The sequence below is a fragment of the Dreissena polymorpha genome, chromosome 6 (genome assembly GCF_020536995.1).
Source record: "Dreissena polymorpha isolate Duluth1 chromosome 6, UMN_Dpol_1.0, whole genome shotgun sequence".
Lineage (NCBI taxonomy): Eukaryota > Metazoa > Mollusca > Bivalvia > Myida > Dreissenidae > Dreissena > Dreissena polymorpha.
The window spans coordinates 66626374-66641634 of NC_068360.1; the positions used below are offsets into that span (position 1 = coordinate 66626374).

At 35.5% G+C, this 15261-nt stretch overlaps 1 protein-coding gene across 1 annotated transcript in view; it reads left to right on the plus strand.

The window, feature by feature from the left end:
• Positions 1–15261, plus strand: part of LOC127833693 (mitochondrial intermediate peptidase-like) — a 47912-nt gene that overhangs the window by 28816 nt on the left and 3835 nt on the right. Inside the window, exons 15-19 of the mRNA XM_052359103.1 lie at positions 4689–4759; positions 5262–5360; positions 11755–11889; positions 14460–14581; positions 14825–14898. Of these exons, the coding sequence (XP_052215063.1) occupies positions 4689–4759; positions 5262–5360; positions 11755–11889; positions 14460–14581; positions 14825–14898 (501 nt within the window). The remainder of the gene's footprint in view (positions 1–4688; positions 4760–5261; positions 5361–11754; positions 11890–14459; positions 14582–14824; positions 14899–15261) is intronic.

The following is a 15261-nucleotide window of genomic DNA, read 5'->3' on the forward strand; positions in this document are numbered from 1 at the left end:
TCATTGAATTATTCTCCTATTCTTCGTCGAATACATCGTCTTCATCAAGGAGTAGACATTGGACACGCTCTTCTTCGTCGAGCAGTTCTCATCGTCGCGGCTCTCGTAAGCGATCACGTTGTCACTCACGGAGACGGTATTCTAGAAGATCTCGGTCTCATCGCAGCCGATCCACATCTCGACAGCGCAGCCGATCCAGATCTCGACATCGCAGGAAACGAGGACGTCGTCAACCTTCACGTAGACATCAGCGGACTTCATTGAGCACAACAGGATAGTTATCGAACATACCTCTCCTTCATTGAGCAGTTCTCGGCGTTGATACGCTCGTAAGCGATCACGTCAATACTCACGGAGACAATATTGTAGAAGACAATATTTCCAGCGTAGCCGAACAATATTTCGGCATTGCAGTTATATGGATGTCGCCACTTCTCACGTAGGCGTTAATGAACCTACTGGTCATATCGACGTTCTCCATTTTATTCCTTTAGGAATATCATGTCTCCATTCCACATGTGATGGTTTTTCTTATGGCATCCACACATGTTGCAGTCACCGAGCCGTAGTTGTATATGAACACTAGTTCGTTTAACTTTCAGGCTTCGGGATAAGCTGTTCTTTTCTCCACTACGACTACAAGGACACTTATGCCTATTAATACTGATAATCTACCGTAGTTTTCCGGTTAACATTATCAGATGACTTTGTGGATGGTCATTCTTCTGCACCAGATATTTCCATTCTGAAGCAGTTATATTATACCGGTCCCGATCACTGGACATCGGTCACCATTCATCGGTCATATCACCGATCACTGATCACCGGTCAGAATAAGTGATGTCTCATCGCCATCGGATTGGATTTTTGGCACGATCTTCTTTTCCGAGCAGTGCTTGACATTGATATCAGACCATTGGATTCCACCATTTTTCGGTCTTTAACTGGTAACGTCACCGGTCATATTATGACTGGTCCGTTCACCTGGCTACAGTTACCGGTCATTGACCGGTCCGGTTCGGTCACCAGTTACCAATTACCGGTATTCCACTGTGTTTTCATCGGTCAATTTTTAGTATCACGGGTATCATCTACATTACCTAGTTGTATACCCCTGGCTATGAATGTATTGAATACTATATTTTATGGATTCAACAATCTACATGACTTCTGTGTTTTTCAATACTGATGTTCTACTGGCGACGGTTACCAATCAGGCTATATCTGTTATTTGTACTTCTATCTCAACCGGCTACATGCAGACTACTGGTCTTGCAGATAGATCGGCTGAAGTGGGCTCGGAGACTAGCATTGAGGTCGACCATTACTATTTGACCCCTATTAATTTATGTTCGAGACCCGAAGGATGAATTGTTTTAACCGCCTTTACCTGTCGGCTACAGACTTTGCAGTCAGTGTCACGGAACAGTTGGGACACATTAATGACGCTAGCAAGATTAGCAAGACGACATTTTGTATGGACTTCTGCTTTTCTATTGCTCCTACGACAGTGCATATTTTCAAGCTACTGGAATCAACAAGAGTTCTGATACATAGGATTCTGGCCATAACAGGCCGTCTTCCTATAACTGGTCGTATTCCTTTCGGAATTCGTCCTGGTTAGGAGTCTTGAAGTAAATGGATTAATCAAGTCAGAATTTAAGACTTCCATGCATTCTACCAGCAAGCGTGGACCCCCTTAAGGTTACTCCTAGGGTTTTCACCTTTTTCTGCCATCACACCTCTGATTCCGGAGGTACCACTGTCAATCATATTTCAGTACTTCGCAAATCGATGACTTCACGACCTGTATTATCCAGGATTTTAAAGGCGCCTGTTATTGGTTCAAGAAGAGGCTATATTCTGTAGATAGGTCATAAACTTATAAGTGTTAAACACGGTCCTATTCTACCAATTTTCAAGTGTGTTTGGAGTGGGAAAGTTCGGCTTGCCGTGATTTCTTTGCCCACCCATCCTTGACAAATGGTTCCGGTCACCGGTCGGTATTTACCGGTCCGGTCACCGGTCTTTCTGCTGAGACGTCTTTTCTTACGTCCGTTTCAGCTTTATTTTTTAAGTTAATTGTATTTATCTCGGGATTATTCAATGACACAGATTTCCATCTTTTTGTCATTATTTACCACTATTCAGTGGTGTCTAGACTAGAAGATTATCTTGGCAAGAATAAAGTTTATTCTACCACAACCTTCCTCACATCTTATGCAGATGTGAGCAGAGAAGGATATGGACGATCACATAGAACAACGTATCTTGATTTTTCTCAATTTTGTGGTATCCTAATGAATATCACCTGCACATCTACATCTTGAAAAGCGAAAATTCTTTTTAGCTGTTTTTCATGTACAGCACATTTTCATGATTCCTTTGTGATGGTTTCAACTATCACACATCGGTCGTGGTTTACTTACAGACACGGATGTGATCATATTATCACTCCTTGTAACTGGAAATCAGCAACTTATTCGTTCTTTGCAAGAACAACAAATTTTCTCTATCGTCTTACTCATACCAGGTCGTCTCAACGCCCTGATGGACGGTTTGTCCTGCCGTTCTTTCTTTCGAATTATTTTTCCGTTGGGTTCAAATAATGTAATCGCGCATGCGCGGCAGTGAAGTTGCATGGTGTACATAGTATATCAAAGAATGTTGTTTATCATCAAACGCTAGTAATTAGCGTTATGCGATCGTATATTGCAGTATATACCGGTATGCTGAACAACGTCAATAATGCAGTTCAGAGAAATCGATCCAGCAGGGTGTGCGATTGTTATACATTCGTCCATTGACATAAACTGGAATATCTTGCCTTCTTGGTGAGTTTTTGCAATAACTGAGTTTTTGCCATAATTTCATGCAATATACTTAATGAACCATGGGATTATGGTTCTACGACCTTTTAAGTCTCCTGTACAATTATTTTCAGGAAACTTCTTCACAGGTCAAATATCATATCTCAGAGAGACATATTTTTACTGATCCAAACATGTGCTCTACAGAAGAACGTTTCTCTGTTAGAGTTTCAATCCTTGTTACTTGTGCAAGGATAATTCCATCAGAACTGTATAAAGGTTCTATGGAAATTCATTTTTGACTGGGTATTCGAGAGCATAGTTATTACCTTAATCACTCTGCTAGATACATAGAGGTTTTTCTCATCTTTTTCTTGATAAGAAATTTGTTCTTTTCTTCATCAAAGGATAGAGATTATGCTTTCGTATACCTTGTTTTGTGTAAGTCATCGCTACTCTGTGCTGTCTTACCTATTTTGGAACTGATCCAAACTATGGAACGTCAACACTATGTTTTTCGTTCCTTTACCTTCTTAAGCGTTTTTGACTTGTGTTACATGTTGGGATGCTTAATGAGCTCCCTATGAACCTTTTTCATCAGGCTTATTAACAGTTCCAATATAATTTTAAGACGGTTTTCCTTCTTATTATGGCTTTTACCATACGGAGAAGTGAAATTCATGCTTTTTTCTGTTGAATACGACCAATTCCAGTTGGATCTATTGTCGTTTTCACTTTGATGTGTCAGCCAGGATTCCTTGCTTAATATCAAGTCCTCTATATGGCTTCTACCTTCAAGTTTCCAAGTTTTTCTTAAACTGGTAGTCATGAAGATGAGGATAAACTTCTTTGGGCAATCAGGGCTTTGAAATTCTATCTCAGCAGTGTTAGTCGGAAGTCCATTCGAGGTTCTCAAAAGACACTCTTCATTTCCCCAAAAAAGGGGGGAGATGTGTCTGCGGCTTCTATTTCTCGGGGTTAGACCTCGACTAAGGAAAGTTACTCTTATCCTATCTAAGGATTAATTCCTTTTTAGGATCTGACCGCATGAATTAAGAGCTCTGTCTGTTTTGTGGGCATATATTAATCACACCCCACTTTTTGACGTGCTCTAAGCTGTTTTCTGGAGGAATCCGACCACCTTTGTCATCTTTTTATCTTCGTTTTCTGAAATGCCAACAATACAATTTGTATATGTTTGGGCTTGTTGTGGTTTCACTAACAGTAGTGTCTTCTTTACGACATAGACATTTTACTCTGTCCGAGAAGTCATAATTTATACCGTTTTAACGAAGATTACTTGATAACCCTTGTTTAGGGTTGTGCTATCATTAGCTGATAACCCTGTTTATGGGTTCTACTGTGTTGGGAAAATATATACGAACCTTCCCACCGCAGCTGCAAAATCAGCATACGATAACAGGTCAGTATTTATGACATTAAAACAAATTTTTAAAATAAAATTCATTTTAATTATTAAATACTTACCTGTTATCGGTAAGTCCCAACTCCCACCCCGCTATTCGATTAATATTTTTGTATATATATTGAAAGAATATTGAGGGTTGGTTACCGATTTTTGGCTAGGTTGCATTGCACTATGTTTAACCTGGCCTGTATTACGGTATTGAGGTGGCGGATTCCCAGTCAAAATTCCGGATGAGTTATTTCCCCTTGGAAAGTATAAGCATACGATAACAGGTAAGTATTTAATAATTAAAATGAATTTTATTTTAAAAATTTGTGTTAGTATCAACGCGCTTATTTAAAAGGGGTACATTTAAAGACCCTCATACTAATCCTAATAACACACCTAAACATAATGTTGATGCTTTCTATAAAAAGTAACTAATATATAGCCATTTTTTTTTTTTACAGGTACCAGATGCCCTATAGATTTCGCAGAAGTTCCGTCAATCTTAATGGAATATTTTGCAGCAGATCCTAGGGTACGTTACAACAAAAATTATTATTTAATTATTCCGAAAATCCTATCCAATATATAGGTCACAGAAAATAATCTCATCATACATTTAATTGTATTTATATGTGAGAAAATGACATTTTGTGATATGAAGCTAACAAGATAACTTTAACCAAATGTATGTGATAGACTAAACATTACAGTATTGAATAAACATGAAAATTGAACAGGATTAACCAAAATTCTTACATTTAGAACAGTGTAATAGCTTCTTAACTCTTTCCCAGTCAGAAGCAAAGTGAAAATGGCTATGTACAAACAGCATAAAACCAGAACAGCCTGCATGTAACTCGCAGTCTGTTCAGGTTTTATGCTGCTTGCTGCTCATCAGTATCTAAGGGTTGGAGATGAAGCCTTTAAATCTAGTAAGAAAGGTCTTTAATTTACATTTCTAAGGGACTACAAACGTATCAAATTACATATCTAAGTGGAAAAGGGTTAAAGATTAGAGCATTTTATTTTGTCAGGTTCTGGGTACATTTGCTCGCCATTTCGAGACAGGTCAACCATTAGACGAGGAAACACTGCGTATGTTCTGTAAGAGCAAGAGACTCTTCCTGCATTCTGTGAGTAACATGTTTTGCTTAACCCATGTATACCTAGTGGACTCTCCCATCCTTCTAAATTGGATCAATTTATTTTCAAAACTAGGGATGTCTAGTATATTTATTTCTATATATAGAATATTTTTTCAGAAATTCCTTTAAGCAAACAGCGCAGACCCTGATGAGATGCCGCATCATGCAGGCACAAATGGGTTAAATCAGACTATATTTTTCATTACTTTATACAAGTATCTTAAGTTAATATTTCCGCTGGAAGCATATCAAAATATTTTGCTAGTTTGAGAATACTTTTTATAACGTGGAGATGCTAGCAAATCACTGATTCCATTTTGATGATGCTAAACTCCATTATATAATATATATTCAAATATTTGCAGCTTTCAAAAATACAATTTTATCATGCAGAAATGGGAATCGGAGAACCAAAGTTGTGTATAGCTACAGACACTTGTCACAATAACTTAAAGAGGTCTTGGTTATACTTTGTTGTTCCATACTTTATGCATTTTACTATTTTTTTACAATGAAAAGTTTGCTGCTTTCCAAAAATATAATTTTAGCATGAATTAATTTATGTAAACCAGCAAACATATTTCGTTACAGGAGACCCAGTGAAGTGTTTTATGTATAGCTACAAACATAGTTCACAATTACTTAGAGCAAGTTAAGCCATATTTCTGCAGCTGCAAACATGTTTCACTGTTACCCGATCCTTTTATTTACATGAGATCCAGTTCAGCAAGTTTTGGAAAGCTACAAACATAGTTCACTATAACGTTACTTACAGGAGACCCAGTTAAGCCAGTTTCATACAGATACAGACATGTTTCTCTATTACTGGGCTATTTTATACAAGAGGGCAAGTTTACCCTTTTATGTAAAGCTACCAACATAGTTCACTATGACTTTACTTAATGGAGACCCAGTTCAGCAAGTTATGCATAGCTACAAACAATTGTCATTATTACTTTACTTAGAGGAGACCCAGTTCAGCAAGTTATGCATAGCTACAAACAATTGTCATTATTACTTTACTTACAGGAGACCCAGTTCAGCAAGTTATGCATAGCTACAAACATATGTGATTATTACTTTACTTACAGGAGACCCAGTTCAGCAAGTTATGTTTCCATACAAACATAGTTTACTAAAACTTTTCTTACAGGAGACCCTGTCAGATAGTTATGCATAGCTACAAACATATGTCGTTATTACTTTACTTAAAGGAGACCCAGTTCAGCAAGTTATGCATAGCTACAAACATATGTCTTTATTACTTTACTTAAAGGAGACCCAGTTCAGAAAGTTATGCAAAGCTACAAACAATTGTCATTATTAATTTACTTACAGGAGACCCAGTTCAGCAAGTTATGCATAGCTACAAACAATTGTCATTATACTTTACTTACAGGAGACCCAGTTCAGCAAGTTATGCATAGCTACAAACATATGTCATTATTACTTTACTTAGAGGAGACCCAGTTCAGAAAGTTATGTTTCCATACAAACATAGTTTACTAAGACTTTACTTACAGGAGACCCAGTTCAGCAAGTTATGCATAGCTACAAACATATGTCATTATTAATTTACTTACAGGAGACCCAGTTCAGCAAGTTATGCATAGCTACAAACATATGTCTTTATTACTTTACTTAAAAGAGACCCAGTTCAGCAAATTATGCATAGCTACAAACAATTGTCATTATTAATTTACTTTTTTTTTTTTTTTTTTTTTTTTTTTTTTATTCAATATCATACATATAATGTAAACATGTATATGGTCACACAACACAGTGATTGTTTAAAGCAATACAGTTCAGACATGTTATACAAGATATGCTCATATATATATATATATATATATATATATATATATATATATATATATATATATATATATATATATATATATATATATATATATATATACATATATATATATGTATATATATATATATATATACACATCTTGATCTTGTCATACATATATATATATATACACATTTATATATATATATATTATTATTTTATTTTTTTTTAGAGAGAAAAGAAAAGAACAACAGAGGAATAGTTATGAAAAATGATGAGTTGTAAAAAGTCGGAAGAAAGCATACTGTATTTGTGTGTTTTGTTGTTTCTTCACAATGATCTTGTCAGATTGAAAAAATATATATATATAGACATAAACAAAACTATTTTAGAAAGATAAACTAACATCAGAGTGAAAATGTATATAAGTGGACAAAACATTATGAGAATTTAATCCGATTCCATTTTTGTTCAAAGATTTGTAATGTGTCATTACTGAGGGCTATTTCTTTCTCAATCTGGATTTTTAGTTTAAGACTATGGACAAAACAATTAAAATTTGGTACTTGTTTTTTGTACTTCATGTTTAAGATAAAATATTTCATCAATATAACCATAAAATTCACAATATTATTACCGTCTATTGATTTCAATGAGTTAATTCCGAAACTTACATTTAAGAAAGATAGTTTAACGTTTAGTTGCTGTTGTTCAAGAAAGGATGTTAATTGATTCCAAATAGGCTGGATGTGTTTGCACTCCCAAAAAAGATGTTCTATAGTTTCAATGTTTTCACTGCAGAAGTCACACAGATTTGAGTTAGATAATTTGCATTTATAGAGATATTTATTTGTAGCTATAATTCTATGGATGTATTTATATTGAAAATTTCTCAGTGTGCTTTCAATAGTTGCTTTATATGGCATGGTAAATATGTGTTTCCAATTAAGTTCATTTTCTCCAAAAAGGACTTGCCATTTATTTTGGATTTTGGAGTTTTCCGTAGGGTTTTTAATTTGTAGTTTGTAAAATATTTTATTTGTTTTGTTTTTTCTTCCAAGTATGTTTTCTACAAATATTGTTTGAGTACATGGTGTATTATTTGTATTGATTTCAGATTTAATATGTATTTGTATGCTTTTGATTAGTGTGTAGTGTGTAGTATTTCAGAAAATTATTTGAAGGTATTCCGTATATGTAGCATATATTATCAAAAGAGTAGAAATCCTTAATTCTGTAGTCATATAATTGGTCGACATATTTAATGCTTCGTTCAAACCAATCTTTATAGAAAAACGTCTTATTGTTTGAAGTTATGTCTTTATTGTTCCATAAAATTGTTTTACTACTGGTTTGGGTTTCTAAGTTATGAGTGACATCACTCCACGCTGATAGAACATCAGACAGAAATATGTTTTCGTTTGCAATTTCATGTAAGATAGTATTGCTGATGTTACATTCAAAGAGTAAGGAGTCACCATATTTTTTTAGGATTTTCTGGTAGAATAATTTCCATTTACTCGTATTGGTATTATCTAGGTATCTTTTAACCCAGCTGCATTTGATTGCATTCAAGAATGAGTCAATGTTCGTTAATTGGATACCTCCATTTTCTACAGATTGAATTAACTGAGTTCTTTTTATTTTATCAGGCTTACCGTCCCATATGAAATTAAATATTGTTGATTTTATATCGTTAATAACATCATTTGGTGGATTTGGGAGAACTGTTAATACATATATTAATTTAGGAAGTGCAAACGTTTTTAATACTGTGTTTTTTCCGATTAGTGTAAGTTTACGATGATGCCATGATTATTAATTTACTTACAGGAGACCCAGTTCAGAAAGTTATGCATAGCTACAAACAATTGGTATTATTACTTTACTTACAGGAGACCCAGTTCAGAAAGTTATGCATAGCTACAAACAATTGTCATTATTACTTTACTTCCAGGAGACCCAGTTCAGAAAGTTATGCATAGCTACAAACATAAGTGATTATTACTTTACTTACAGGAGACCCAGTTCAGCAAGTTATGTTTCCATACAAACATAGTTTACTAAGACTTTACTTACAGGAGACCCAGTTCAGCAAGTTATGCATAGCTACAAACATATGTCATTATTACTTTACTTAGAGGAGACCCAGTTCAGAAAGTTATGCATAGCTACAAACATATGTCATTATTACTTTACTTAAAGGAGACCCAGTTCAGCAAGTTATGCATAGCTACAAACAATTGTCATTATTACTTTACTTACAGGAGACCCAGTTCAGCAAGTTATGCATAGCTACAAACATATGTCATTATTACTTTACTTACAGGAGACCCAGTCAGAAAGTTATGCATAGCTACAAACATATGTCATTATTACTTTACTTAAAGGAGACCCAGTTCAGCAAGTTATGCATAGCTACAAACAATTGTCATTATACCTTTACTTACAGGAGACCCAGTTCAGCAAGTTATGCATAGCTACAAACATAAGTGATTATTACTTTACTTACAGGAGACCCAGTTCAGCAAGTTATGTTTCCATACAAACATAGTTTACTAAGACTTTACTTACAGGAGACCCAGTTCAGCAAGTTATGCATAGCTACAAACATATGTCATTATTACTTTACTTACAGGAGACCCAGTTCAGCAAATTATGCATAGCTACAAGCATATGTCATTATTACTTTACTTAAAGGAGACCCAGTTCAGCAAATTATGCATAGCTACAAACAATTGTCATTATTAATTTACTTACAGGAGACCCAGTTCAGCAAGTTATGCATAGCTACAAACATATGTCTATTACTTTACTTAAAAGAGACCCAGTTCAGCAAATTATGCATAGCTACAAACAATTGTCATTATTAATTTACTTACAGGAGACCCAGTTCAGAAAGTTATGCATAGCTATAAACAATTGTCATTATTACTTTACTTACAGGAGACCCAGTTCAGAAAGTTATGCATAGCTACAAACAATTGTCATTATTACTTTACTTACAGGAGACCCAGTTCAGAAAGTTATGCATAGCTACAAACATAAGTGATTATTAATTTACTTACAGGAGACCCAGTTCAGCAAGTTATGTTTCCATACAAACATAGTTTACTAAGACTTTACTTACAGGAGACCCAGTTCAGCAAGTTATGCATAGCTACAAACATATGTCATTATTACTTTACTTAGAGGAGACCCAGTTCAGAAAGTTATGTTTCCATACAAACATAGTTTACTAAGACTTTACTTACAGGAGACCCAGTTCAGCAAGTTATGCAAAGCTACAAAGAAATGTCATTATTACTTTACTTAAAGGAGACCCAGTTCAGCAAGTTATGCATAGCTACAAACATATGTCATTATTACTTTACTTAAAGGAGACCCAGTTCAGCAAATTATGTATAGCTACAAACAATTGTCATTATTACTTTACTTAGAGGAGACCCAGTTCAGAAAGTTATGTTTCCATACAAACATAATTTACTAAGACTTCACTTACAGGAGACCCAGTCAGAGCTCCAGATTTAGTTTTAAAGGGTTTTTTACCCCCTGATTTTATTGTTAAAGGGTATTTTACTACTTTGATTCAGCCATACAGAGTATTTAGGAATATTGAGGTGTATTTTCCATTTCTATAGAAAACTGACATCTTACACACAGGCGCTAGATTGCGATGATTCAATGATCGACTATCCGTTCTGACGCAATTTTAGTTATCCGTTGTTTATGATAATGCATACACATACTAAATAAATAAAAATCTTCCAACACAACGTCTTCTTAAAAAAAAGATAGTTTGACTATGTATAAAATTATTGACAAGGTAGGTCACTAGCCACTTACTCAAGCAACGGAAGTGTGTCATTACCCATAAGTAGATCGCTGTCACCCCGCTTGCTTATTGAAATGCGCGCGCAGGCCGGGAACCTTGCTCATTATCGCTCGATATCTATATACATAGTCAAACTATCTATTTTTTAAGGAGATGTTTTGTCAGAAGATTTTTATTGATTTAGTATGTGTATGCATTATATTAAACTACGGCTAACTAAAATTGCGTCACAACGGATTGTCAATCATTTCAAGTCATTGCCATCGAGCGCATGTGCCTTTTTATCGAACCTAAGAAACGATGGGACACCATCTTGATAACAAGGTTCTTTTGATTGACTTATTTTGATTTAAAGGTTAAATTACACTAAATACTCAACTGGATTATTGGTTAAACCGATTACGCACTTTAATCGATCAAGATACGTACCAAGGTTTTTATTTTATGTAATGTTATGTACTGGGCCAATTTGTTTAAGTGTTATATTTTTTATTTTTTAATGCGTAAATACGCAGATACACATCTTATCTGGAGCTCTGGACCCAGTTAAGCCAGTTTCATACAGCTACAAACATGTTTCACTCTTGTCTGGTTCTTTAATTTTAAGGAGAACCTGTTAAACTTGTTATTGATAGCGATAAACATAATTAATTAATTAAACATTAATAGCCCTGTTCTTTTATTTACATGAATGCCAGTTTAGTCTGTTATGTTTAGCAACTCATGATTCAGTATAACTTTGCTTACAGGAGACCCAATTGCAGATATTCTACTCCATTCTGGACCAGGTCTACCATGGACCTGACCTGGGTCCTCAAACCCCTATGCAAGTGTTGGAGGCGACACAGAACAAATACTACGGAATCCCATATGTGCCTAACACTGTAGGTATTATCTTATGTACAAACACTGTATGTATAACTTATGTGCATTTCGAACAGTGCATTATATACAAAACACCTTCAGTATTCCTGTATGTACTAAGCACTTCGAATATTGTTGTACATACCCGATTGTGTTCGTATTGCCTTATGTGCCAACCACTGTAAGTATTCCCCTATCTGACACACTTTAACATTCTAAGTATTTATAGGTAATCTCAAGTTGGAGATCCAATAGAAACCAAAAATTGTAATGAACAAAACTGTATGCATAATTTACTGAATTCAGTAGGTATTCCCTTATATACCAAACATTTCAAGTATTTACAAGAAATATCAATTTATGAGATTTAAAAGTAATCAAACCATGTGCTAAATTATGAGATCCATTATGTACTAAACTCTGGAAGTATTTGAGTATGTATCAAAAACAGTGAGTTCCATATTACATTGTATAAAAGTGTGATAATATCAAAAATATTTACTCGTACTTACAAAATGCATAGCAAAACTCTTATGAGCTGGCAATAATCACTTGTTTAAAGAAAAGGAAAGTGTTGTTACAGGCTTTTTTAGGCCAGTGACTATAGGTCTACCGCCACTCCGTCCACCTGTCAATTTTTCTGTCTACCTGACAGTCGGCCTGAAAAATATGGATCTTGCAATAACTGAAAAAGTACTTAAGCTTTGTTGATGAAACTTTGTTTGCAGAGAGAGGGCCATAAGGACATTACACACATTATTTTTGTTGAGACAAAAGTAAATTGTGGTTGCTATGGTAACAGAAATCATATTGAACGTCTTAATTTGGACAACTGATAAAGTACTTATCAGTTCATGAAACTCAGTTTGTTAATGGAGTGCAGTAAGGGTAAAGATTTCAATTTATTTGTCTTTCAAAAATTGTGTTGCTAATTATTTAACTGAAATAAATGAAAAGCTTAATCTGTATCTTGCGCTACCTAAAAAGTACTTAACCCTTTACCTTGTTAGATACGTATGTTCAGGCATTTGTTAGCATGTGTTATTTGGTCACCTAATAGACCTGCACATTCATTTGTTAGCATGTGTTATTTGGTCCCCTAATAGACCTGCACATTCATTTGTTAGCATGTGTTATTTGGTCACCTAATAGACCTGCACATTTGTTAGCATGTGTTATTTGGTCACCTAATAGACCTGCACATTCATTAAGCATGTGTTATTTGGTCACCTAAAAGACCTGCACATTTGTTAGCATGTGTTATTTGGTCACCTTATAGACCTGCACATTTGTTAGCATGTGTTATTTGGTCACCTAATAGACCTGCACATTTGTTAGCATGTGTTATTTGGTCACCTAATAGACCTGCACATTGTTAGCATGTGTTATTTGGTCACCTAATAGACCTGCACATTCATTAAGCATATGTTATTTGGTCACCTAATAGACCTGCACATTCATAAAGCATATGTTATTTGGTCACCTAATAAACCTGCACATTTGTTAGCATGTGTTATTTGGTCACCTAATAGACCTGCACATTCATTAAGCATATGTTATTTGGTCACCTAATAAACCTGCACATTTGTTAGCATGTGTTATTTGGTCACCTAATAGACCTGCACATTCATTAAGCATATGTTATTTGGTCACCTAATAAACCTGCACATTTGTTAGCATGTGTTATTTGGTCACCTAATAGACCTGCACATTCATTAAGCATATGTTATTTGGTCACCTAATAAACCTGCACATTTGTTAGCATGTGTTATTTGGTCACCTTATAGACCTGCACATTCATTAAGCATATGTTATTTGGTCACCTAATAAACCTGCACATTTGTTAGCATGTGTTATTTGGTCACCTAATAGACCTGCACATTCATTGGTCACCTAATAGACCTGCACATTCGTTGGTCACCTAATAGACCTGCACATTCATTAAGCATATGAGCCATGTTCTGGGAATACAGGGCTTAATGAATGTGTCTAAAGTGTCATCCCAGATTAGCCTGTGCTGTATACAGGGTTTTTTTGTTTCTCTTCTAAACAAAAATCCAGTCTAGGCGGAAAGTGTTGTCACGGATTAGCCTGTTCAGACAGACTGCACAGGCTACAGACTGCACAGGGTACAGAATGCACAGGCTACAGACTGCACATGCTACATACTGCACAGGCTACATACTGCACAGGCTACAGACTGCACAGGCTACAGACTGCACGGGCTACAGACTGCACAGGCTACAGACTGCACATGCTACAGACTGCACATGCTACATACTGCACAGGCTACATACTGCACAGGCTACATACTGCACAGGCTACAGACTGCACAGGCTACAGACTGCACAGGCTACAGACTGCACAGGCTACAAACTGCACAGGCTACAGACTGCACAGGCTACATACTGCACAGGCTACATACTGCACAGGCTACAGACCGCACAGGCTAAATACTGCACAGGCTACATACTGCACAGGCTACAGACTTCATGGGCTACAGACTGCATAGGCTTATCTGGGAGGACATTTAACGCAAAAGCCAAATTTTGCCAGAATAAGGCTCATATACAAATCTGATACGTTTCAGGCATGGCATCTGCGGTTCAGTCACCTGGTAGGCTATGGCAGCAAGTATTACTCCTACCTGGTATCCCGGGCTATAGCCTCCAAGATCTGGAGAACCATGTTTAAACAGGATCCATTTAACAGGTTAGCCACATAGCATTTTCTGGTTATTAAATCTAGCATGTTTTTTTTTGCCACTTAAGTTCTAAAGTTTCTGTACAAGAAGCATGATTTTTTCTTTTTTTTACTTAATTTGTAAAGTTTCTGTACTTTGAGCATGATTTATTCTTCCAGAGTGAATAACCTAACGTTATTTTGATTCATATACAGTTTTAATGTTATATACTCCATACCACACTTTATGTAATATAACACTCTTTGCTTCAGAGCAAATGGTGAGCGTTACAGACATCAGATGTTGGCTTTTGGTGGAGAGAAACATCCTTCTGTACTCGTTAAAGGTACATTTTGTCTAAATTGCAATGGGCTTCATGTACATTATATTTATTGCTACCTTGGGAATAGAGTTTTCATTTGTAAGAAACAGACATATGATTAACTTTCATATCAATATTTTGGAAATTTTACTATGTAATGAAATGTAACATTAAGTTACATTTTTTTGCCCCCGAAGGAGGGCATATATAGAGATCGCACTGTCCATCTGTCCGTCTGTCTGTCCGTCACACTTTGCAGTAAGTTTTTTAAAAATGCTCATTACTTCTATGTCATTTCAGATGTAACCTTCATATTTGGTATGCATGTGTATATGGACTAGGCCTTTCCATACACACACAAGTTTTGACCCCTTTGACCTTGACCTT